The sequence below is a fragment of the Muntiacus reevesi genome, chromosome 3 (genome assembly GCF_963930625.1).
Source record: "Muntiacus reevesi chromosome 3, mMunRee1.1, whole genome shotgun sequence".
Lineage (NCBI taxonomy): Eukaryota > Metazoa > Chordata > Mammalia > Artiodactyla > Cervidae > Muntiacus > Muntiacus reevesi.
Genome location: NC_089251.1, coordinates 73871039 through 73898272, shown reverse-complemented (window position 1 = coordinate 73898272; position 27234 = coordinate 73871039). Strand labels below are relative to the sequence as shown.

At 37.2% G+C, this 27234-nt stretch overlaps 2 protein-coding genes across 3 annotated transcripts in view; one reads left to right on the top strand and one right to left on the bottom strand.

Moving 5' to 3' along the window:
- PIGF (phosphatidylinositol glycan anchor biosynthesis class F) overlaps window positions 1-9900 on the bottom strand; it is a 30337-nt gene extending 20437 nt beyond the window's left edge. The window contains exons 1-4 of the mRNA XM_065929340.1: window positions 9769-9900; window positions 7386-7634; window positions 6159-6250; window positions 4547-4663 (exon numbers count right to left, since the gene is read on the bottom strand). Of these exons, the coding sequence (XP_065785412.1) occupies window positions 4547-4663; window positions 6159-6250; window positions 7386-7613 (437 nt within the window). The 5' untranslated portion in view covers window positions 7614-7634; window positions 9769-9900. The remainder of the gene's footprint in view (window positions 1-4546; window positions 4664-6158; window positions 6251-7385; window positions 7635-9768) is intronic.
- An 80-nt stretch (window positions 9901-9980) lies between these two features.
- Window positions 9981-20343, top strand: CRIPT (CXXC repeat containing interactor of PDZ3 domain). 2 transcript variants are annotated; one of them, XM_065929338.1, is made up of 5 exons: window positions 9981-10121; window positions 12331-12396; window positions 16107-16161; window positions 19334-19437; window positions 19748-20343. In XM_065929338.1, the coding sequence occupies exons 1-5, from the start codon at window positions 10106-10108 to the stop codon at window positions 19810-19812; spliced, it is 306 nt and encodes a 101-aa protein (XP_065785410.1). In that variant the 5' UTR covers window positions 9981-10105; the 3' UTR covers window positions 19813-20343. The 2 variants fall into 2 exon arrangements, with proteins under 2 accessions (XP_065785410.1, XP_065785409.1); XM_065929337.1 differs by having other exon boundaries at window positions 16086-16161.
- Window positions 20344-27234: the final 6891 nt, after the last annotated feature.

Below are 27234 nucleotides of genomic sequence, written 5' to 3'. Positions count from 1 at the left end.
TTACATTAAGTGTACTGTAAAAACCATTCCTCCTTCCTGTGGTTGTCTATGCTTAGCACTCCTTGGTCTGTTACCTAAACCAAGAAAAGTACTAAGACAAATGGCAGTCAGGATTGGGAGTATGAGGTATAAAAATGTCTCCTGACAACTGTTAACCCAGTTGACAAACATTTCTTGAGCGCTTACCATCTCATAATCTCACTTGACTCTCAGGGTGGGAGGGGCAATACAGGGGCAGGGAATTAAGAGGTACAAACTATCATGTACAAAATAAGCTACAAGGATATATTGTACGACAGGGGGAATACAACCAATATTTTATAATAACTGCAAATGGCGTATAACCTTTAAAAATTGTGAATCACTATACTGTACATACACTTGTAACATATAACATATAATACAACTATACTTCAAAAAAATTATCAAAAGAAAGAGGCTCAGAAAATGTCTATATAATAAGTTCATGATAAATTACTAAGAGAAACTAAGAATGGTTACTGTTTCCCTTCAGTTTTAAAGTTTGACTTTTTTCTATTTTAAAATATTAGGAATTTATATATATTTAGTCAGTTCTGCTATAATGCTTGTTTTGAAAATTGGAATTTATTCCAATTTGACTGATATATTAAAGAACAATAGGAGTGATTTGGTCTGTGAGGAACACTGAGTAAACACAAAAACTGCACCCAGTTGAACTGAGCAGCGTATGAATACATAAAACATGCACACCCCTCAAATATCTAGCAGCTAATCAAGACAGTGTTGTACTGGCATCAGGATATACACTAATGGAATAAGAGCTGGAAGTCCAGAAATGGAATCATGTGCTTATGATCAACTGATTTTCAACAGAGGTGCCAAGATCACTCAGAGGGATAAACGGCTTTTCAACAAATGATGCTAGGGCGACTGGGAAGCCACGTGCAAAAGAATAAAGTGGGAGACCTCACTTCACAGCACACACAAAAACTAACACAAAATGGAGCAAAGACCCAAATTTAAGGATTAAAATTAGAAAGCTCTTAGAAGGAAACACAGGAGTAAATCTTCAACACCTCGGATTTGGCCATGGGTTCTTAGATATGACTCTAAAAGTACAAGCAACCAAAGAAAAAAATAAATTAGATTTCATCAAAATTAAAACCTTTGTGTCTCAAAGAACACTGTCATGGAAGTGAGAAAACAACAGACAGAAAGAGAGTAAATAATATTTGCAAATCATACATCTGATAAAGGACTTGTATCCAGAATACATAAAGAACTCTAACAACTTAGTAATAAAAACATAAAAAACTCAATTGAAAAATGAGCAAATGATCTAAAGAGATATTTCTTCAAGGAAAACATATAACAGCCAATAGGAGCAGGAAAAGATGCTTGACCTTACTAGTCAAAAGGGAAATACAAATGAAAAACACAAAGAGATAATACTTCACACCCATAAGGATAGCAATAATTAAAAAGTCAAAAACTAACAACTGTTGGTGAGGATGTAGGGGGATTGGCACTCTCACACACTGCTATAGACGTGTAAAATGGAACAGCCACATTGAAAAAGTCTGGCGGTTGTTCAAATGATTAAACATGGAGTTACTAAATGACCCAACACCACCACTCCTCAGCATACACTCAAGTGAAATAAAAACATTTATCCATATGTGTTACTTATCTTGATCTTGGAATCATTCTGCAATGTATATCAAATCACTTTAAATATGTATAATTTTATATCACCAGTTTTTCCTCAGTAAAGTTTAAAAACATAAAATAAAAAACTGTTCCATATTTAAAAATATATCCACACAAAAACCTGCACACAGACTCCTTCGGCAACTTATTCAGAAGAGCAAAAAGTGAAAACTCAGATGTCTATCAGCTGATGAATGGATAAACAAAACGTGGTACATATCCATCCTTATTATTCAACCATAGAAAGGAATACAGTACTAACACATGCTACAACTGGCTTCCCAGGCGGTTCAGTGGTAAAGAATCGCCAGCCAAGAAGGAGACAGGGTTCAAACCCTGTGTAGGGAAGATACCCTGGAGAAGAAAATGGCATCTCACTCCAGAATTCTTGTCTGGGAAATCCCCTGGACAGAGCAGCCTGGCAGGCTAGAGTCCATGGGGTAGCAAAAGAGTCAGACATGACTTAACAACATGCTACACAACGTGGATAAACCTCAAAAACATCATGATAAATGAAAAAGCCAATCACAAAATATCACATATTATATGATTCCATTGTTATGAAATGTCCAAAACAGGCAAATCTACAGACAGTAAATAGATTAGTGGTTGCTTAGGGCTTGTTCAGTTGCTAAGTGTCTGTGACCCATGCTGTATCCCACCAGGCTCCTCTGTCCACGGAATTTGCCAGACAAGAATACTGGAGCGGGTTGCCATTTCCTTCTCCAGGGTGCTTATAGCTAGGGGAGAGGAATAGGGAGTTATAGCCAAAGGATACAGTTTCTATTTTAGGTGATGAAAATATTCAAAACTGACATATCTGTTGCACATATCTATAAATACATTAAAAATCACTGAAGTGGACACTATATAGGTGACATATATGGTGTCTGAATTATATCTTCATACTGTTTAAAAAAACCCGTCTCCCAGCCGTCTCAGCTCCCCTCACGTATCTCAGCCGCACCTTCCACCATCTGCCTTAACTTTTCAACAACTCTCCTTACAAGAGGCAACCCCTCCCACATCTACTTCCAAAAGCAAATTTCAGGTTTAGCCCAAGGAAAAGTAACAAACTGATTATAATATTTATGTATTTCTTAGCTATTTAACATGTCTTAAACTGCCCTATCATTTTTATTAAGTTCCTACTTTTTTAATGAATCCACCTGCCGATGCAAGAGACAGGGGTTCAATCCCAGGACTGGGAGGATCCCCTGAAGGAGGATATGGCAACCCACTCCAGTATTCTTGCCTGGAGAATCGCCATGGACACAGGAGCCTGGTGGGCTACAGTCCACGGTGGTGCAAAGAGTCGGACATAACTGAGCATGCGTGCACATGCTCTTCTGAGTACTGAATATCTTTTATGATGTGTTACTGACGAAGTTTCTGAGTGTTGCACCTCAAATCCATTTTCTTCACTAGCTCTGTGTTTCTTCCTGCTTAGTTTTGTATAAGGCAAGGATTTTTAGATATGCATATGCCATCATACAGCAGAACTGACTGTACAATCAGATGACAATATCATCCTAAATGCACCATCAGTGCTATCATCAGAAACCAAAATCAAAGCTGGATAAATCAGCAATCCAAACCAATAAGATTTCAACTGATTTTCACTGTTTAAAATTTTCAAACTAAAATGTGAAAAGAAATCAATGCTATTTGGAATACTATGGTAATGATGTGGGAAAAGGTATTCAATGGTGATACACTTTTGTTTTCCAGAGACTTTATGAACACTAGAAGATGGTCCTGAAGGGGAACAAACAGTATGTATTTCAAAAGGAAAAAGTTAGTAATGTATGGAGTCTAGCTACATGGCAAGTATTTGCTCTACTTGGGCTGTTCTCTTCCAAATCACACAAAAATACCACGTTCATTTCAGTTTCTATGATTTCATTCATTCCTCTAGCATGCAGTGTCTCCCCTTTCCCCTTAGTCTCACCAAATCTCTTACTCCTGATCCAAGTCTTTCATAGATCATTCCCACTCCAGCTCACTCTTAAGGGATCTCCCCCACTACCGAGTTCCTAAAATTTTACACAAATTTAGTCTTATGTTCTTGCTCGTCTCATCCCTGCCCCTTGAATATCCAAGCCCCTCAGGGAGAGAAGCAGGTGATTCAGACTCCACAAACTCTGTACAAACTCTAAACAGAGTTAAAGTCTCAAGAAGTTTTTGCTGCTGGATGATAAATAGGACAAAATCATGGGTACCAACTAACTTTTAGTTTTCTTAGTTATGACTCAACCATTTCTGATACAAGTAATTTCAACACTTTTTAAGAAGCTAAAATTTTAACTTAGTGATGCTGAAAATACATACAGCTACTAAGGGAATAAAATCCTGCAAAACCTGCACTTGGATGTCTCACCACAAAAGAGGCTGAACAAGAAACTATGGTTGTTAACACTAAACATTTTTCGCTAATGAACACCAATTCTACATTAAAAGATGTATAGAAGCAATTTTATCTGCAGCAGTTTTATCACAGTGACAAAAGTATCCCCAGGGAGTGTTTCCAAAGTTTTCTTTCGGTAGCAGGTTTCTTTTTCACACAAAAGACTAAGTGAAATTCTACCATGCGGGGGGAAAAAAGCAGAGCTAATCATGCTAAAGTGGAGGGAGAGGCCTATAGTTCTGCCTGCTTGGGTCCCCTTCAAGTGCACACAATCCTTCCCCGGTCCTGGTCCCCAGCTGCACTGTGCCGGGAAAGCATCTCTGAGAACCATCCAGGGCTGAGAAACAGTTGCCCTGAATAGAAAAGTACCTTGTTAGTTTTTTAATACTAACTAGCTAGTTTTTTTTAATACTTCAAACATCTCTAGAATGTAAAATTAAAACTTACCCATTTCTACTGAAAATTCTTAGCCAGGCTTTGAAGTTTGGTCCTAACAAACATAAACAAGGCACAGTAGTAAAAGTGGACAAAATAACTGCAAGTGAAAATGTTTCCAGTGCCAACCTAGAAAAAAGAAAACCTTCATTAACTTTTTAAGAAGTGTTAAACGTGCAGGTACACATTTTGTGTCATTTTTATCTAAACAAATGTAATAATATAAACCTATTGTCCTACCAAAATGACGACTATAAAAAATGTTACTAATGAAATACAAACTATAAAAAAACAATCTAGCAGATATCTGGCTCTAACTATAGACTTCAGAAGTGTTAAATGCCCTGTGACACTGACACTGTTCATTGCAAGAAAACCCACTTCTAGATCATTAACTTTTTCCTCAATAGTCTCTGGAACTTTCTATGCAACCAGTGGTTCGATTTAGCTTATACTGGAACCATGTGAAGAACTAGTAAACTAGTTTCTGACTAAGGCCTGAGAATTTTGATAAAATGCTGATGCTGTTGGTTTTAGAACCACACTTGGAGAACCACTGCTCCAGACATCCACTCTACTCTAAATGGATTAGACAGAACACTACCATTTCCTGTTACAAAGGTCTTGTCTCCGCTCTAGAAAATAACTGCCTATTAACTTATTGTGTGCACATACAACCAGATACACACACACACACACAAAAATATATACACACACAGCTGTGTGTGTGTATATGTATTACATCACTCATTTCGCCATGATCATTTATCACTGCTAAGCTGAACTTTCTTCAACTACCGTGTGCATAAGACATATTCATGAATCTGCCTTTCACTAATTTAAAATTTTTCAGCTTAGAAATGGTACTCAGTCAAATTTTACCTTTCAACTATAAACATTAGCTTATTATGTAGTTAACTACAGCAATCTGCTGCTGCTGCTAAGTCGCTTCAGTCGTGTCTGACTCTGTGCAACCCCATAGATGGCAGCCCACCAGGCTACCCCATCCCTGGGATTCTCCAGGCAAGAACACTGGAGTGGGTTGCCATTTCCTTCTCCGATGCATGAAAGTGAAAGTGAAGTCGCTCAGTCGTGTGTGACTCTTAGCGATCCCATGGGCTGCAGCCCACCAGGCTACCCGTCAATGGGATTTTCCAGGCAAGAGTACTGGAGTGGGTGCCACTGCCTTCTCCAATACAGCGATCTACTGACTTCTAAGAAAACAAACTTTTTGAGTTTAGAATCACATTTACTAGGAACTGATATGCTGTTTGTAACTAATTTATATGTATCATTATAATCAGTTTTCTTAGAGGTTCTAAGGAATTATGATTATCAGTATCATACACTTACTGCTATAGGACAATTTCTCATGTACCTCCCTCCTCAGGCAACTGGGTAACAGAAGGCTAGGTAGTAGGAGCATTTAGTGAATTAAGTTATTTCACTGTCTTTAAAAAAAAAAAAAAACACTGGCAAGGAAGCGCAATGATGTCAGTATCCTTCCATGATCCATTAACTGAACACACCATTTTTTTCTCTAGTAACCAACAGAATCAGTATTTGGTTTTACCAATGACTGTTATAAAATATAATTGGCTTAAGGTACACATTTCAGACTTACTCTATTAGTGGTGCGCCATACAGAACAAAAATTACATGAAAGAAGAAACAAGACGTAAGAAAGTAGATACAGCATTTCAAAAATCTGGTTACCTAAAAAAAGAAATGCACAATATAATGAATCAAGAGAGTGCCTGAAGAACAGCAGATATTTTGAATTTTATCTACAAATACAACTTGGTCCCACATTGAGTGGTACAGGGGGACTATTCTTTGGATTTGCTCCTGAAGTCAGATCACACATGCTTTACACAACACTTTTAAAAAGCCTAAAAGACAAGAATCCACCCCCATATCCCACACACCTAACCAACAGCAGAATCAGAAAACATTTTTGTTCCTCTGCTATGTACTGAATTATGCTGTTAAGCAGTATTTATGAAATATCTACCGATAAGAGTGCTAGGATACACAAAAAAACAAATACAGTTCTTGTTGTGTGATAATGTTACATGTGAAATATTTACAGAAAATAACTATGATAAATCTTTTTTATTTTAAAACAAAATTCCTAGAAAAACTGGACAAAAAATTACAATATTAAGTAATTCCCCAAATCATATTTATGTTACTATAAAAAAGACCTGCATGTTTGAAAATCAGTGCGTGGGACCTACTTGACTTCAAGAAGATCTAATGGTAAAACACACATTGAGCTTCTTATATCAAAGGTCAGTAAACATGTTTTAAATTACCTAACAGCATATGTATATAGTACTGAATAATGTTGAGTGAGGACTTCTCAAATAATAGTCGTGTTACATTTTAATAAATACTCCAGAAAATAGATTCCAATATCTGAAACTTCAACTACTATTTAGTCAAGGAAGGCCATGTTTGAAACAAGAGCTACCAAGGTGGTTTATTTTATAATGTCTAAAAAACCCAGTGTGTCTTTCAGAAATGCAAAAGACGCATGAAAATAAACTGAAATGTCTTATAAGGTTTAAAGGTGCAATTACTACATGTTTTTATCTTCATCATGTTTTATGATGATGTAAAACATGACTATATAGGTTCACAATGCTATGATATCCAATGAACTCATGGCAAGAATCTATCAAACATTATGGACAATCTTTCAGCAAGCAATACACTACTGATTTGGGGGGAAAATAGCTTCTTATTCACTGTAAATAGCCTAAAAAGTGCCTGACTAATACTTTATCCTTCCAGTAAAAGAAAATTACCTACATCTAAAAATCATTTATCAAGAAATAAGCCTTACCTTATATGATAATGAACTTCTTTTAGAAGACACATTTGGTTTCAGTACTAAATACAATACTAAATTGACGGCAGTTACAGAAACAGAGCAGATGCATAACCATGTCAAGTGTGTCTCCAATATTGAGAAGTTCTCCAAGAAGAATGATGGAATGAAGATGCTTAGGATAATTGAAAATATGCATAAAAGATGGGTATACAGTAGTTTCTTGATGTCAGTATCTTTCATGGTGTTTTCTTGAGTGGCTATCTAATGAAAAACAAATTAAGAAAAGAGCATAGACAATAATGACTTTTTGCATTGTCCTAAATGCTTCGACGTCTAAAAATAAGCCATGAACCAAAGTCAGTTTTCTATGGGCAAAAATGTCTAAGTGCTAGAATACAGGGAGATGCATATGTGGAAATATACATGTAGACTAATAGGACACAAACTGTTCTCACAGCCTAAAAAAGGACATATTAACTAATTTCTTAAATATTTGTGTTTAGTTTCTGCAACATGGTCATGTGCTAGGACTATTTAAGGAATCCATTGTATTTTTCCTTTCCTTTTTTACTTTGCCAAAATCAGAGGTGAAAACAAAGGGCATAGGTTAACAACTTGCCCTTTTGGAATTATAAGCTATGCATTCTAGGAACCCCATAATACACTTTGGCTGGATTGTTGGCATTATCATTATGGACCTTTGTCTAACATCATAGTAGTTCACATTTTCTAGCAAGTGCCAAGTAACACCAGGTACACACTGGAATACTCAAATGGTGGCCAGTGTTATCAAGAGCCTTCAAAGGACATTATGCTAAACCAAGGAATCCCAGTGCTGCAAAAATACCAAAATGGCAATGTCTGTTACAGATGCCAGATTCCAAGCAAAAGCAGGGTGTGAATGAAAGGAAGAAAAATATTTACTTTCTTTCTATGAAACACATATTTGATGTATGTACATATTTACAAATTATCTAACAGAGAGCCTATACACGGTATGGACTGATGTTAAGTAAGGAGTTTATTAAAGTAACAGTCCACAGGTTACACTGTGGTGAACAGTCCAGAAAAAATTATATATACATACATATAGACATGGACAATGTGCTCATTCACACAGTCATGTTAGATTCTCTGCGACCCCACAGTGTAGCCTGCCAGGCTTCTCTGTCCAAGGGATTGTTTCAGCCAAAATCGAACTCAGGTCTCCTGAGTTTCCTGCTTTGCAGGCAGATTCTTTACCACTGTGGAGAAGGAAATGGCAACCCACTCCAGTATCCTTGCCCAGAAAATCCCATGGACAGAGGAGCCTGGCAAGCTATAGCCCACAGGGTCACAGAGAGTCGAACAGGACTGAGTGACTGAGCACTCTACCTACCACTGAGACACCAGGGAAGCCTATATATATATATATATATATATATATGTATATATTTTATAAACACACACACACACAGGGCGCCCACAGGGCAAAAGGGCGAATCCACACCTTACCCCAACATTCTAATTCACACTACACCTTTCAAATGCAAACATTAATACTTTACTGATAAGGAAACAGGCTAAAACAGATTAAGAAATACTCCAAGGTCTCAAGCTTTCAAGTGCTAAAGCCATTTCAAAACCTAGTCTCGCTGATATATACGCACCAAGGGGTCAAGAAGGGAATGAAGGGCAAGAAAGGAAATGTCTCTCACAGGTGCTACGCTCAGCTGAGGGGCGGGGAGGGAAATCTAGAATATATTCTTTCAACAGACAACCCTTCATTTTCCTGGGCCACCCTCAGAATCCCAACTGACCGAGCAGATCTGGACCTAACACAGTGAGCGGCACCCAAACTCAGATGGCTTGCGGAATGAGTGAATGAACAAAGAGTTGGTCCAGTGCTGCCCTTCTGAGAAACCAGCCCTGTGTCAGGCCCTCGCCAGCCGAGGACAACTCTGGTCAGGTGCCCTCTCAGGTGGCCAGGAACCCGGCATCCGCAGTCAGACCTGACCCAGGCCCTCAAGCCTTGCAGAGGTAGAGAAGGACCTTCTGAGCGACTCCTAGAGGAGCCTTGGCGGGACATTAACCTGCAGCTTCATCCCAAATTGCATCGCTCCGGACTCTGCCTAAGCCTGCCTCAGCCGACCGGAGTGTGGGCAGCGAGGGACGAGCTGAGAAACATAATCAAAGAACACAGACGTGGAGACCAAGAGAAACGGAGGTACAGACACAGAAAGACGTATCGGAAAGCAGTCAGTCCATCAGGGCAGCCCTTGGGTAACGCCCGAAGGGCGGCGCTCGAGGGGCAGGCAGGCGCCAATTGGCCGGGGACAGAGATTTCCGGCCAGTTGGCGAAAGTGGCCTGCAGCCTCGGGAGGCTCGCACGCGGGGGGCGTTCGGCTGGGCTTACCTATCTCTCCCACCCGCGGAACGGAAGGGAGGGTTACTACCTCCCACCATCAGGTGCCACTCACTGCCCTGAGTCTCGCGCAGGCGCAGCCCGTGGGGCGGAGACCCAAGGCCTCACAGCCAATCGCAGAAGTGGAGGGGCGGACCAAGAAGGCAGCCCCGCCTTCTCTCTCGCGTTTATTCCTACCGCCGCTTTCCAGGTGCAGGATAGGCGGGGCGAAGGACGGTGGGGCCGGAAGTGAGTTTTAGTAACCCGGAAGAGGAGTTCTTTGCTGGCTGTAGTGTTGATATCTTCCAGCTGCTGCTTGTACTGCGGCTGAGGGTATCGTCGTGAAAGGATGGTGTGCGAAAAATGTGAGTTAAGGAGACTTTTCTTCGGGAGAAAGAGGCTGGGAGACCCTAATTCGAACTCCCCGGGAACTTTGCCCTTTTTTTGTTTTTCCTTCGGCCACAGGGCTCTGACTCTTCTTCTGACTGTCCTTCTGTCTTGCTCTTTGACCATTCCGGCCCCTTCCCAATGACCGTATAGTCCTGTATCGGTTGGATTCGGGGTGGTCCCAGTTTTGCTCCGTTTTGTCTATTTCGGTTGCTTCCCCTCGGCCCCGACTGTCAGCCTGTGCTGCTTCTTGACAGGCTCCCTCGCTTCACAGACTCTCAGGGTTGGAATGGATCTTAAAAATCACTTCCACAATATCAGGAGTTGCTGGATTTAGCAAATAAAAGTACCGGACGCCCAGTTAAATTTGAATTTCAGGTAAACAACGAATAGCTTTTAGTGTGAAAATGTCCTATGCTGTATTTGAGACTTGGCCCTGTTTGCTGCTCCTACTCCTATTAAGTGCTTTGTCCCAAAGCACGCACTTTTACGACATTCTTTACTGAAAATGTATTCTTTGTTTATCTGAAATTTAAATTTCACTGGGTGTCCAGTACTTTATCTAACAAGCCTAAATCAGGATCCCACCCAATGGCTTAAGTGCTCTTTGCATGAATGCCTAGAGTACTGAGGCACAGGACTAGGAGAATCTTAGCATCTTCATAGAAGTCTCTGTAGTTTTCTCTGGCTTTTAGAGAAGTCTTTCCTCCTTATGGACTTCCCTGATGGCTCAGAGTCTATAGAATCTTCCTGCAGTGCAGGCAGACCCGGGTTCCATCCCAGGGTCCGGAAGATCACCTGGAGAAGGGAATGGCAACCCACTCCTGTATTCTTGCCTGGAGAATTCCATGGACAGAGCAGCCTGGCAGGTTACAGTCCCTGAGGTCGCAAAGAGTCATACAGGACTGAGCGACTGACACTTTCCTCCTTATAGTTGCCATTCAGTGACTCTAATGCCAACCCTTGAGAGTTCTAGAAAATATGATTTTTTGACTTCACATATTGTTTATAGGTTTAAAAAGAGCTGTCATATCCTCAAATACCTTTTTCCTACCGTTAGGTATGTCTGACTCTTCTGTAAAAAAGATTCAAGTCCTTATATCCTGATAATTAACATGATCCGTTTTGTTTATATCCCCATAGTATATAAAACTTTGAACCCAGACGCCCGTGAGTTTGAATCAGAGTTTTTATATTAGGTGAAAGAATGACCATGGATGGTTTCTTTATTAAATTTTCAGAGTACAGAAAATAATTTGGTGTTTTTATATTTGGAGCCTGGCATTCAGGAGGACCCTCCACAATAAAGCCTTAGCTTGTGTTTTAAACTTCATTTCCACTAACCCTTATTTTCTTCACTTCAGCCAAACCAAACTGTTTTGTATGCCTGTATGTACATACCCTGAGTTTTCCATGCCTTTCCCCAGGATGTGTCCTTTATCCAGGTTACCTTCATCCTCTTTTCTCCTCTCTCTTACCAGTCCCATTGCCACTAACCCTCTCTATTTCCTTCCCCACAAAGGTTTCCTGGATTTCCCTGATCAAGGTTATTTTTTTCTTCCATGAGATTTCTCCTAATACTACAGTTCTGAATTGTTATACTGTTTATTTTCCAGTTTATATTTTAGTTGAATAGTTCTTAACTTTTGGGGGTGGTTCTCTGAGCCCTTTGAGAATGTGATGAAAGCTATGGACTTAATATAGTCTACTTAAAAATGAATATACAAAAAGTTTGTGTACGGTTTTGTCTTATTCATGTATCGTCTGTGGCCTACCTGTGAGACTCAGACTAAGGACTACTGTTAGGGAAATCAGTGTGCTATAAACTCCTTGAAATCTAGACCTTTATCTAATTCATTTTACTTTTCTCTGTACTTTGTACAATGGCTTATACATCAGAGATGCTTAGTAAATATTTATGGAATGAATAGATTTATCAGATTTGTTTATACATATACAGAGGAAGCCTATTATAAACCATCCTGTTATCCACAAATTTTACTTGAGAGTCAGTTATCCATTGCCCACAGTTAATATCTTAAGTCTCAGTTCAGCAGCCCTAAGCCCAACATTGACAGGCTTGTACATTGTGACTGGTGATACCATTGTGAACTTTAGGCATAATGTAGTGTCTTTATTAGATAATAAACACTAATCCCCCTTGTTTTTACTGTCTTTTTATAACAGGTGAAAAGAAACTTGGTACTGTTATCACTCCAGATACATGGAAAGATGGTGCAAGGAATACCACAGGTATTTTTCCTTTTAGAACATAGATATTGAATGAGATACTTCCTGTGAATAATGTTTTCATTTTCACATTGTTTGTAAAATGAAATCTTGTTATACGTACAGCATACTTCATTTATTAAACATTAAGGAATACTAGATCTCCCAACTGTTTAATATATTCTTCTGTTTCATTCTTTCAGTGACACGTCAGGGTTCCTGATTTGGTAGAAAGGAAATAGCAAAAAAAATGAATTTTAAGCGAATGCATCATAGTATTAATAATTGATTTGATTAAGCTTAATTAGGGTTAGTATTGAAAGCCCCTTTTCCTCACCTGAATTTTATATTCTTGAACAAATTATTTAAATGTTTTCACCGTCATAATCATTAATTACAGTGAGGATTTTTTCAGAGGAGACAAAAAAATATTTTCACTATTCAGTGTCACTGGCACTAAAGTAGTGGCGTCTGGATTTTACATTAGATAGAGTAAATATAGACCCATTCCCAAAGTCCTACATTGAGTCTGAGGAATAAGATGATTGCTTTTTTTCCACCACCACACCCTGTCCCCCATCCCCAACCATGCTGTGAAGTTTGCAGGATCATAGTTCCCTGACTAGGGATCGAATCCACCCACTTGGCAGAGTCTTAACCGTGGACTGCCAGGGAGTTCTTGTAATGATTGCCTTTTATCCAAATTTTATTCTCCTAGTAAAAAATTGTTTTATTTTTAAGTAGTGTCTTTAAAACCTGGCTTTTAAATGAAGATTTTTGAAAATGTTGATATAGGCTAGTCTACCTGGAATGTTAGGTCCATGAATTAAGGCAAACTGGAAGTGGTCAAACAGGAGGTGGCAAGAGTGAACATCAACATTTTATGAATCAGTTAACTAAAATGAACTGGAATGGGTGAATTTAACTCAGATGACCATCATATCTACTACTGTGGGCAAGAATCCCTTAGAAGAAATGGAATAGCCATCATAGTCAACAAAAGAGTCCAAAATGCCGTACTTAGATGCAGTCTCAAAAACAACAAAATGATCTTTGTTCATTTCCAAGGCAAACCATTCAGTATCACAGTAATCCAGGTCTGTGCCCCAACCAGTAATCCTGAAGAAGCTGAAGTTGAATGGTTCTATGAAGATCTACAAGACCTTCTAGAACTAACACCGAAAAAAGATGTCCTTTTCATTATAGGGGACTGGAATGCAAAAGTAGGAAGTCAAGAAACACCTGGAGTAACAGGCAAATATGGCCTTGGGGTACAAAATGAAGCAGGTCAAAGGTTAGCAGTTTTGCCAAGAGAATGCACTGGTCATAGCAAACACCCTCTTCCGAAAATACAAGAGAAGACTCTAGACATGGACATCACCAGATGGTTAGTACCAAAATCAGATTGATTATATTCTTTGCAGCCAAAGATGGAGAAGCTCTATACAGTCAGCAAAAACAAGACCAGGAGCTGACTGTGGCTCAGATCATGAACTCCTTATTGCCAAATTCAGACTTAAATTGAAGAAAGTAGGGAAAACCACTAGACCATTCAGGTATGACCTAACTCAAAACCCTTACGAATATACAGCAAGAGTGACAAAGAGATTCAAAGGATTAGACCTGATAGACAGAGTGCCTTCAGAACTATGGACACAGGTTCATGACATTATACAAGAGGCAGTAATCAAGACAATCTCCAAGAAAAAGAAATGCAAAAAGGCAAAATGGCTGTCTGAGGAGGCCTTACAAATAACTGAGAAAAGAAGAGAAGCTAAAGGCAAAGGAGAAAAGGAAAGATATACCCCTTTGAATGCAGAGTTCCAAAGAATAGCAAGGAGAGATAAGAAAGCCTTCCTCAGTGATCAATGCAAAGAAATAGAGGCAAACAATAGAATGGGAAAGACTAGAGAACTCTTCAAGAAAATTAGAGATACCAAGGGAACATTTCGAGCAAAGATGGGCACAGTAAAGGACAGAAATGGTATGGACCTAACAGAAGCAGAAGATATTAAGAAGAGGCGGCAAGAATACACAGACGAACTATACAAAAAAGATCTTCACGACCCAGATAACCATGATGGTGTGATCACTCATCTAGAGCCAAACATCCTGGAATGCAAAGTCATGTGGGCCTTAGAAAGCATCACTACAAACAAAGCTAGTGGAGGTGATGGAATTCCATTTGAGCTATTTCAAATCCTAAAAGATGATGCTGTGAAAGTATTGCACTCAATATGCCAGCAAATTTGGAAAATGCAGCAGTGGCCACAGGACTGGAAAAGATCAGTTTTCATTCCAATGCCAAAGAAAGGCAATGCCAAAGAATGTTCAAACTACTGCACAATCTCAAACTTGCACTCATCTCACACACTAGCAAAGTAATGCCCAAAATCCTCCAAGCCAGGCTTCAACAGCATGTGAACCATGAACTTCCAGAGGTTCAAGCTAGTTTTAGAAAAGGCAGAGGAACCAGAAATCAAATTACCAACATCTGTTGGATCATTGAAAAAGCAAGAGAGTTCCAGAAAAACATCTACTTCTGCTTTATTGACTACACCAAAACCTTTGACTGTATGGATCACAACAAACTGGAAAGTTCTTCAAGACATGGGAATACCAGACCACCTGACCTGCCTCTTGAGAAATCTGTATGCAGGTCAAGAAGCAACGGTTAGAACTGGACGTGGAACAACAGACTGGTTCCAAATCAGGAAAGGAGTACGTCAAGGCTGCATATTGTCACCCTGTTTTTTTAACTCATGCAGAGTACATCATGAGAAACACTGGGCTGGATGAAGCACAAGGTGGAATCAAGATTGCCGGGAGAAATATCAATAACCTCAGATATGCAGATGACACTACCCCTATGGTGAAAACTGAAGAACTAGAGAACCTCTTGATGAAAGTGAAAGAGAAGAGTGAAAAAGTTGGTTTAAAACTCAACATTCAGAAAACTAAGATCATGGCATCTGGTCCCATCACTTCATGGCAAATAGATGGGGAAACATGGAAACAATGAGAGACTTTATTTTTAGGGGCTCCAAAATCACTGCAGATGGTGAGTGCAGCCATGAAATTAAAAGATGCTTACTCCTTGAAAGAAAAGTTACGACCAACCTAGACAACATATTAAAAAGCTGAGACATTACTTTGCCGGCAAAGGTCTGTCTAGTCAAAGCTATGGTTTTTCCAGTGGTCATGTATGGATGTGAGAGTTGGACTATAAAGAAAGCTGAGCACAGAAGAATAGATGCTTTTGAACTGTGGTGTTGGAGAAGACTCCTGAGAGTCCCCTGGACTGCAAGGAGATAGCCTGTCCATCCTAAAGGAAATCAGTCCTGAATATTCATTGGAAGAACTGATGCTGAAGCTGAAACTCCATTACTTTGGCCACCTGATGCAAAGAACTGCGTCATTTGCAAAGACCCTGCTGCTGGGAAAGATTGAAGGCAGGAGGAGGAGGGGACAACAGAGGATGAGATGGTTGGATGGCATCACCGACTGAATGTACATGAGTTTCAGTAGGCTCTGGGAGTTTGTGATAGACAAGGAAGCCTGGCATGCTGCAGTCCGTGGGGTCGCAAAGAGTTGGACACGACTGAGCAACTGAACTGAACTGACTGGTTAGAAGTCAAAAGATGAACTTTCTAATTGTTAAATGTTGCATGGCTATGTTATTATGTGAAATGTGTAGAAATAACCCACTGAAGTGTGTGTATATTTCAATGCAGAAAGTGGTGGAAGAAAGCTGAATGAAAATAAGGCTTTGACCTCAAAAAAAGCAAGGTAGGTAAAAGAGCATCTGTAAAGCAGTCATAAATTTCCACTCTTTAATATTAAGTGTATTGGAACGAACTTGTTTTGCCTCATTGTGTTATAATAAAGCATAGACTTAGGTTCTTCCCAGGGTGTATAACCAAGCTATCTGTTACACCCTATTGGTTTTACCCTGTTCTTTTCACTGTATCAATATATGAAGATATATATTATTTTTATAATTTGACCAGAAAATAGTACTTACTTTTTCTAGTTCTTAGCTTTTCTATGAATCACAGGCAGCAGACAAATGTGGACAGATCATGAGCTCTAAAGTCAGACATAAATTTGAATCTAGACTTTGTTACTGTCTAGTTCTATAACCTTAAGCAAGTCAAAACAGTTCCTTAACTTTCCTGAACATTGGTTTTTTACCGAGGAATGGGATAAAAATGTCTCCTACCATAAAAACAATTTTTGACACCATGCTCTACTATATTCAGTTTTAAAAGCTCCATAAATTCTTCCAGCTGCCATCCATTTTTTTGCTTCCTTTTATAGCAGAAGTTTTCAAAAGCCGTATCTAGAGAGTACTTTCTCAATGTCATTAAGTTATATTCAGCCTTCAGCCACTGTAGTCAGGCCTCCGTCTCTACCACACTCATAAACCTACTCTTGTCAAGATCACACATGATCTTTGAAACTGTTGGCTACTTCTCAGTTCTTTCCTTTCTTAACCTTTCAAAAGTGTGCTGTCTCTCTCTCTCTCTTTTTTTTTTTTTTGCAACCATTTATCCTCTTGGCTTTGAGATACCACTTTCTCCTTTCCTCTTAACTCACTAACTATTCCTTCTCAGTCCAGTGCTTCTAGACTCAATCCTAGACTTTTTTCCTCCATTTATAAATTTGCTATCTTTCCTCAAGTGACTTTAGTCCAACACCTTTAAATTCAAACTGTATGTTATTGACTTCCACATGTATATCTCATCCTGACTTTTCTGAACTCCAGACATATATCCAGTTGCCTCCTTGACTTATTTTCTTATTTGATGTTTGACAGGCATCCTCTTTTTCCTTCAGTCTAATCATAGTCTTCTCATCATGGCTCTGGGGTTCAATCTACTTGTACAAACCAAAATTCCTCACTGATTTCTTCATTTCATTCACTTCCCAAAGCCATTAGTGAGTTCTGTGGCTCTACTACCAAAAAGTAACCTGAATCCACCTTCTTCTGTTCATCTCACTGCTATTACCCTCTTCTAAACCATCATTATTATTTCTTATTGAATACTGTAATAGCTTCTATCTCCCTGTTTCCTCTCTGATTCCCTATACTTCATTCTCATAATAATCAGAGTGGTTCCTTAAAGGATATGTAACTCCTTTGCTCAAAACTGTCCGTTGAGTTTATTTTTACATTGAATAAAATCCAGGCCCTGTACCACATTCTCACAGGGCCCTTTATGGTCTGGCCCCTCCTACCTCCGTGACTTCCCATTGAGCCAGCTCTTGAATCAGATTTACCAAGCCCACTCTCATTGGAAGAGGTTTTGCTTACTGTGCCCTCTTCCTAGAACTCATCCATAAGAGCTCACATGGCTGGCTCCTTCTGGTTACTTGAATTGCAGCTGAAATGTCATTTCTTCAGAGACAGTCCCTAACCAGCATCTAAACTAATGTCTTCCTTCCTTCCCCTCCTGTCCACCACACTATCCTCTTTGAATTTTCTCTACAACAGGTATTACTATCTTAAAAGTGTGGTTGTCTCCTTACTTACTGTCTGTCTTCTCTCACAAATGTCAACTGGATGAAGACAGAAGCTTTGTCAAGTTCATCTTTGGCTTTTAATAATAAAGCTTCTAATACATAAAGTGCCTTACACATAGAGGTGTTTATTAAATAATGAGTATAAAATAGCATAATAGACTTAAACTTCAGTACATTGTCTCATTGTGTATTGTTGACTGATGTATTGATGTCTTCTAAGATCATTCAGTTATTATTGACCAAGTTGTTTCTTTTACAGAGCATACAGTTTTAGGTCCTTCTAGTTCCTTTATGCTCCCAAACTTACTTCAGTATCACTAATAAGTAGCTATTACTTTGGGGTATTTTAAATGTCTCATTTTGGGAAGTATACATAAGATTTCTGAGATATTAAAATGTACATTTTAGGAAAAAATATGGTTCTAAGAAAAAGTAATCTGTAGACTTGTAGGTCCAAACAAATTGAGTTTGTTATTCAAAGGAAGAATCAGGTTCACTTTTAACTTCCCTTGTGGGAAGTAAAGTGACATTCTTTTGGATTTAGAAAAATTAACCTTTGAAAAATGAGTTCTCATATTGTACCCAAGAGAAGAAACCAGGTCTGGACAGTGTTGGTATTTGGTATATGAGTTCAGTTACAAAAAGTTATTGCCAATTTGATGGGAAGTATTTCCTCTAAAATTATTTTGCACTCCAGTTACAGTAAGATGACATTTTCATTTAATAGAAACTTTTTTATCCAAAGAAATTTACATCAGTTAATTGAAAATATCAGTTAAACTAGGCAATCATGAAGAGATACACATACCTTATTTTAAGTCAAAGCACATAACTGTACATATATTTCATCAATCATTTTACATTGAGACAAGACTTTTTGAATATGAGTCTACTTTATCATTTGCCTTATACAAATGATAACCAGAATATATATTTTCAGTATCTTTAAAGTAGCTCAAGACCTGACACTTTTCAAGGGCCAAGTCCTTCCATTTAGAATTTTTTCTCAATTTTTAAGTTTTCTTACCCATGACTAATGCTGTAGCAGTTTTAATGATTCATTTTTTCCTGGTCATCCTAAAGTATTCACTTAGTTTTTAATAGATCAGTTACATTTTTTGTACTCTTCATTTTATGAGTTTCCATAATATTTAATTGTATCACATGAATAGATTGACAAATACAACTATTACAAACAGGTTTGGGATTAAGTACAAATGACTCTTTATAAGCATACAGCTTACATGGAAGGGGCAGAAGTGTGCAGGTATGTTAAGAGAGTAACCAATTAGAAGAGTGCTATGCCTATCAATTTTGTAGAGTTTTATAGAGGGACCAGAAAGCGTAGATTAATCACATTTGTTGCTTAAGTGAGGTTATTTAAGAGGATTTCTATTGTATTGTACATTTTTCTTTTTTTAAAAAAAATCTCTAGATTTGATCCATATGGAAAGAATAAGTTCTCCACTTGCAGAATTTGTAAAAGTTCCGTACACCAACCGGGTTCTCATTATTGCCAGGGCTGTGCCTACAAAAAGGGTGAGTTTCTCTTAATACCACTTTTATATTCATATCAAAGTACTTCTTTTGATACTGATTTGGATAACACAGTAAAAGAGTAGCCCTTCATAAATCTTATTTGTCAGATAAATGTTCTTTTTTCTAAGGCAAAATATATAGAACCTGTCATAGTTATATACGTTTTCTCTTTTCTGACGCTTTTTTTTTTTTTTTTACCTTCAGCAGTGACTTAAATAAACCAAATCATTGGTATTAGTTAAATAGTTGATTGATATAATTAGCTGTTGTTAACATTTGATTGCTTACATGAGTTTTCTGTTTGTTTTAGGCATCTGCGCTATGTGTGGAAAAAAGGTTTTGGATACCAAAAACTACAAGCAAACGTCTGTTTAGGTGTATTGAAGTTTCTGGTTTTCTGTATGATTTTACTTTTTGCTTTGAATTTTCAAGGCACAACTTAGATGTTCAGGTTACAAAATAACATGTCTTAAGACAATTAGAGCAGGGCAGAGAAGTAGACTGGTATTCTTTCTTTTGCTGTTAAAGAAGTTCAGCAGCAATATAACTAGTTTTCTGCCTTAAGCTTTATTTTCTTTATAAACATCTTATTTAACTGGAGTAAGTAGCAAATCTAACAAAAGTATTTTCCTAGTTCTGTATGCACTTTTTAATTTATCATTACTCATATAATTTTTTTCTTTTTCCCTCTACATTATAGATATTGCAAAAGAAGGAAGTTTTTGATATATGGCTTTGAATTTGGCATTCAGACTTGTAATCCTTCCCTCATTCCCTGTTGGTTGTGTTGCTTTAGAATCAGCCATTCCTTAATTAATTGCAGCATCATAGGGCATTTAAATATCTGAGCCCATTGTTGTTTAATAGTTCCTTAAATAAATTATCCCTGACCCAAATTAAACAAAAGTTGTTTTTATGTTATTTTTTATTCATTTGTGAAGCCAACATGCCAGTACCTTTCATAGGAGAACAGGAACTCAAGGGACAACCCACATATGTCCAAAAAATACACTGGATTTCAGAAAAACACATATCACCTTGAATTCAGACATTCATGAAAGCCAGAAGAACATTGTGCATCCATAATGATGTATAGTGAATGAATCGCCATTATTTGGGAAAGTGCTTTGAAGCAGACACCAAACATTTTTTTAAACTATAGTGTAGTTGATTTATAGTGTTATGTTAGTTTCTGCTGTGGACAACAGAATGATTCAGTTATACGTATATATACATTGTTTTTTAAATTCTTTGCCATTATCGTATATCACAAGATATTGAATACAGTTCCCTGTTCTATGCAGTAAGACCCTGTTGTTTATCCATTCTGTGCCTCTGCTAACCCCTAACTCCCAATCCATCTCCCCACCCCGACAGCCCCCTTGGCGGTCACAAGGCTCTTCTCTTTGTCTGAGAGTCTGTTTCTGTTTCTTAGATAGGTTCGTTTGTGTCATATTTTAGATTCTGCCTTTAAGTGAAATCATATGGTATCTTTCTGACCTCACTTAGTACAGTAATTTCTAAGGCTGTCATGTTAATTGGACATTATTTCATTCTTTTTATGACTGAGTAATATTCCATTGTATGTGTCAGTCTTTTGAGTTGTAGTTTTGTCTGAATATATGCCCAGGAGTTGGATTGCTGGATCATATGTTAGTTCAATTTTTAGTTTTTTTGAGGAATATTCATACTGTTTTCCATAGTGACTGTACAGATGAGTTGGTAGGCGGATTCCCTTTTCTCCATATCCTCTCTAGCGTTTGTTATTAGTAGACTTTTTAATGATAGCCTTTCTGACTGGTGTGAAATGGTACTTCACTGTAGTTTTGATTTGCTTTTCTTCAATAATTAGAGACGTTGAACATCTTCTCATGTGCCTGTTGGCCATCTGTATGTCTTCTTTGGAGAAGTGTCTAGGTCTTCTGCCGATTTTTTGATTGGGTGGTTTGGGCTTTGTGTTGAATTATATGAACCGTTTGCATGTTTTGGAAATAAAGCACTTGTCAGTCACATCATTTGTAAATATTTTCTCCGAGTCTGTAGGTTGTTCTTTTCATTTTGTATATGATTTCCTTTGTTATACAAAAGCTTATAAGTTTGATTAGGTCCAGTTGGTTTAATTTTGCTTTTGTTTCTATTGCTTTGGTAGACTGACCTAAGAAACCTGGGTACGATTTATTTCAGAGAATGTTTTGTCTGCATTCTCTTTTAGGAGTTTTATGGTATCAGTATCACGTCTTATTAAGTGTTTAAGCCATGTTGAGTTTATTTTTGTGTGTGGTGAGAGGGTGTGTTCTGTGTGTTCTGACTACATTGATTCACGTGCAGCTGTCCAACTTTCCCTTAACACTACCTGCTGAAGACATTGTCTTTTTTCCATTGTATATTTTTGCCTCCTTTGTTGAAGATTAATTGACCATAGGTGTGTGGGTTTATTTCTGGGCTGTCTGTTCACTTTCAGGTTTCAGACAAAGCCTTTTCTTTTGCTGCCTTTAGAGGTACAGGACTTTTGCTTTTGAAACAAGCTTACTGTGGGAGGCCAAAAAAAGTATTCCCCATTGGCCAAGTGAGGTATAAAGATGTATCACTATAAAATGGTAGACTAGATACAGTGATGATACACATGGTATAAATACCACATTTTTATTTGTTTTCAAATTACTGTGGAAAGGATTTAAAGTTTTAACTGTTTAACTTTATCTATAAGGTTTTTTCCCCTAGGATAAGTTTTTATTCTTACCCAGAAAGATCACAGCAATAATGAAAAATAGAATAACAATAGCTCTGAGGGCAAGAAGTATCTTCTCATGCTTTAATTTGGGATTTTAAGCTAAAATCAACACAAGGGGTACATAATAGGACCTGATTAAGAGAGTGACCCAGATCCATTAAAAGCTGCATTGGTCAACTTTGGGAAAGTACATTTTTCAAGTATCATCAACTGGGATGTGGATTTCCACAACTCATATTTCCTATTCATGCCTGACTAGCCTTCTACTGTAAATGATCCAATGGCCAGACTCAGGTTGTTCTGTGACGATATTTGTCAGTGTTATACCTCGGAGTAGTATAAGTGTTATAAACCTTCATATTGTTGAAATAACAATGTGATTGCCGTAAATTGAATAGAAGTTACTAAAAGAGGAAGAAAGTCCCAAAATAAAACATAAACATAAAATATTTTTAAAAGAAATTAAAAAATAGAAAATATAACATTAAGATGACAGGATTAAGATCACAGCTAGCCTTTATCAAGTTAAATAACATTAAAAAAAAAATCTCAGATTGTATTTCATGTATGTATGTCAGAAACAAATACCAACAGAAAATTTCATAAGTACTTTCACTCATTAAAATATGCAGCCATCAAAATAATACAAGATTTATGTATTTGTGCAGAAGTTTATGTATACAAATAGAAAACATCTGAAAGCCACTGATACAGTTTTCTCTGTGGAATAGAACTAAGGGCTGAGAAAAGAGAGACTTAACCCTTCACAGCCTCATGCTAACTACCTAGTACTTTTTAGCTTCTAATTCCTTTTGGAGGAGCAGGAGAGTACTAATAATTTTAGTATCCTAGAAATATATATTTACATGCATAGATACATAATTTATTTTTTGAGAATTTCAGGCAGAAGAAGTATATACACTGTTCTGCACTTCAGCTTGTTAATGTTTCTATTTGCTTTACCATTTTCTGTCTCGTTACACATTTTTTTGACCACATGATGAATACATTGCAGAAATCACACCGTTTAATACTACATATGTACTTCATAAGAGCAAGCATGTGAAGTGTGGTTATCACATTCAGGAATTTAACGTTAATATTTTCATCTAATCTATAGTCCTTGTTCCAGTTCCGTTTGTTTGTCCTATTGGTAAATTTTTTTTACAGCTACAGGGTCTAACCCAGGATCAAATGTTAGATTATCATCACTCTAATCTGGACCAGTTCTTCAGCCTTTCCTTGTCTTTTATAGTATTTATTTGGAGAATACAGGACAGTTAAAGTATAGATTATCCTTCAGTTTGGGCTTTTCTGATTCTTCCTTATGGTTACGTTTGGATTATACAGTGTGGGCTGAAATACTGTGAATGATGTGTCCTCTCAGTGTCACATCCAGGCTCTCAGAATGTCCCCTCGCCTCTTATTGGTGATGCTAATTTTATCACTTGAGTAAGATGTTGTCCAGTTTCTCCACTGTATAGTTAGTTCCTGTTTTAACTTTTGCAATTAGTAGATAATTTGTGAGGAGAAACTTTGAGACCCAGGTTGATTGATGTTCTGTTTCTTGTCAAATCTTCCCCTCCTAGATTTAGCATCTTTTGATAATTGTCTGAATAAACTTTTACTGTGATGTTTACAAAATTGTGATTTTTCTACCTACATTATTCTTTCTGTATTAATTAGTTGTCATACTACTATAAAGAAGAGGTTTCCCTTTATCTATTTATCATAAGTGTAGAATAAATGCTTTTCTCCTGACCACTTGAATATTACTTACAGGTGATTCCTCTTTACCCCAAATAAGTGTGTATTCTCTGAGAATAAGGATATTTTCTTATATAACTACAGCATAATTATCAAAATCAGAAAATTAGTATTAATACAGTATCTAATATTTTCCACATTTCACTGGTTGTTCCAGTAATGGCCGGGGAGAGGGGCAGGGGTGAATTGGTCCAGGATTCAGTCCAGAATAACACATTCCATTTAGCTGTCAAGTCTCTAGTCTCCTTCAGTCTGGAGCAGTTCTTCAATCTGTCTCTCAGAAATGTCAAGGGCGTGAAAAATATAGACTACTTATGTATATGAAGTGCCCCTTAATTTGAGATTTTGTTTATGATTATTGAGCTTATATCTTTTTGGCAAGAGTACCATAGAAGTGACAGTGTCCTTTTCAGTGCATCGAATCATGGTATTGGTTGTTCCATCACAAGCTGTTCGTTTTGATTGCTTATTTTTGGTGGTATCTGCTAGATTTTTCTACTGTAAAGTTTCTAATTTTTTTCTTTTAAGTTAGCAAGCATTTTGTGGGCAGATACTTTGAGACTGTAAATATTCTGTTTCTCAGCAAACTTTCAACACTAAGTTTAGCATCCAGTGATGCTTCTTGGTTGAATTGTTAACTCTGATAGCTGCCAAATGATAGTTTTCCAGTTCTATCATTCCACCACATTTATTAGTTGGCATTCTACTATAAAAGAGATTCCTCTTCTCACTTCTTTTAGTATGAACTCATAAATTCCTATTCTATTCATCTGTTACTCTCATTTGTTTTAATGTCAAATTGTTCCATATTTGGTCAGTGGGAGACCTTTTAGGCTGGCTTCTGAGTCTTTTTGACATGTTTTTATCGTTCTTTGAGAAATATCTTACTCTCCAGCATAAAATGTTCCAAGTTTATCTTGTTGTTTTCCCTTCACCCATCCTTGGAATCAGCCATTTCTCCAAAGATCCTTAGTTTTTTGTTTAGTTGGACAATGGTGTTTAGAAACTAAGATCTCGACCTGCTGGCTTGTCATTGCTTATAGGGCCCTTCAACAGAAAGAACTAAGAAACATTTATTAGAAATCACCAGTTTCTCTAATACCTTCAATTCCAAACCAACCCCACAGGGTTCTTTCTTGCCTTTACCCATTTGATATTTGTATCTTCTTCCATAGTGAGAACGTGGGTCTCCAGCAGCATCATTGCAGAACTCTGAATTGTTTAATACTGCTCATGTATTTTGCAATTAAAAATTGTTTCTTAAAAAAAGTTTCTTAAAAATCTTAAGTAAGCCAACAGAATGATATATGTGAATGTCGTTCATCAGTATGTTAGTGCAGGATAAAAGCTTGGGAATTTTTGTGCTTATGCTGCCTCCCAGATAAATTTGGTAAGTGAATAACTGGTACTAAATACTTGTTTCAATTCACCTAACGTTTATCGAATCTATACTATGTTCTCATCCCTAATCAGACTACTTTTATTGGCTCCAAGTTTTTTGCTCATAACCATCAGCAAGACTGTGATAAACAACCTATCAATTAATATAGTATTATAAAAGTAAGGTACAAAGAAAATATATTGAAAGAATAGTAACTAAAGAGAGAGACCGTTTCAAAAACAGCAATTCTAGCAGGAAAAAAGGAACTTGACTAAGGTGAGACTCAGAGAATGGAAATGAAGGGACAGATTCGAATGACCTGTTAAAAGATTTGACTGCCTTGTTGACTAAATGAGGAAATGAGAAGTTGAGTTATAGTGGGTCTCCTTTATATGTTCTAATAGTAAGTTCCTCCACCAGAGGGCAATGGTGTTCTTTCTTGGTTTTTAATTTTCCATCATGCTATAAAAGATTTGCAGTTTTAGACGTTCAGATCAAATAGATGGACTTAAAGTCTCCAACAACATTGTGAAAAGATAGCCATAGAAACTTAGTCATACAATAAAAATACTGGAAGCCATTTATTTACGTGCATACATAGTATATAAATATATAAAATTTCTGTGTACCTATTAACTGGCAGGAAATAATGAGGAGCCCAGAAACAAAGAAAAAGAAGTCCAAAATGTACATTAGTACCAAAGCCCATGCTTGCCTTAAAAGAATTATCTTCCAACCTGTCAGTGTCTAAAATCTACTTAAAGCATCATGGACAAAGCCCTGGACTTGAGCAAGGTGGGAAGTTTAGATCAGACATAGGTGCATAAAGCATGAATCCCTACAAGGCAGTGTTTTCAGTATACTTACTATAAAACCCCTCTTACAAAAAGGCAGTGGGGATATGTTTTTATCCTAGCCTTAGCCTTGGGAAGACATGGGGAAGAAAATTAAAATCTCTCCTTAAGAACAAGGATGAGATAGACATTTTTAGGCAAGCAGGTGAGTATAAACCAACCAAATCCTCAGTAGAGGACATTCGAAAAGGCATATTTCAGAAAGAAGAAAAGGAGCTCAAAAATTAATGAAATACAAGAGAGAATGGTCAGTTCCATAAAATGATAAATATGCAGCTAAATATAGACAAACATTGATTATGAAACATGTTAACATGTAGTTTGTGGAGTTTAAAATACTGGAAAATAATAAAATAGTTGATCAGATTAAGTACTCAAGAAGAAAAAGATATTGACAGATTTTCAACTTGGTTAAGTTAAAAAATACATTTTAAAGCAATACATGTTAAAATTTCTTAACAACAAAATAAAGAGCATATTTTCCAAACCGAGGTATATGGAGTAAGAGAAAATATATCAATCCAAAAGAAGTCAAAAAAGGAGAGTGCTGGGAAAAGACATTTAGAAAACAGAAGGAGCAAAGTAATATGTAGGAAATAAATTCAAATGTATCTCTAACACAAATGATGTGAATATACTAAATTTTCCAGTTAAAGGAAACAAATTGTCACATTTCTTTTAAAGTTCCAGCCATATGCTGAACGTGCATTTATAGTAAAAGGATGGGAAAGTATACCAGGCAAGTATTAATTAAAAGAAAACTGACGTGGCTATAGTAATATAGAGAAAGTCTTAAGGTCAGAAGCATTACTAGAAGAAAAAAAGACCATTACCTACTGATAAAAGTTTCAAGTTTCCAAGAAGATAAAAACAAGTCTTGGTTGTATACTGCTGATATCTTCAAAATATATAAAGGAAGAATTGATGAAACTGTTGTAGTGAAAGATTTTATATACTTATTGCACTAATTGATCAAACAGCCGAAATACTAAAAATTCAGTAAGATTTGAACAGTACAATTAATAACTTGATCTAATGGACACAGAAAAGATCATCTCAGTAAC

Excerpts from the sequence above, each read along its gene's own strand:
- CRIPT (XM_065929337.1), top strand. Across the intron at positions 16,162-19,333 it reads TTGACCTCAAAAAAAGCAAG|ATTTGATCCATATGGAAAGA; the intron begins GTAGGTAAAAGA and ends AAAAATCTCTAG. Across the intron at positions 19,438-19,747 it reads GGGCTGTGCCTACAAAAAGG|GCATCTGCGCTATGTGTGGA; the intron begins GTGAGTTTCTCT and ends TGTTTGTTTTAG.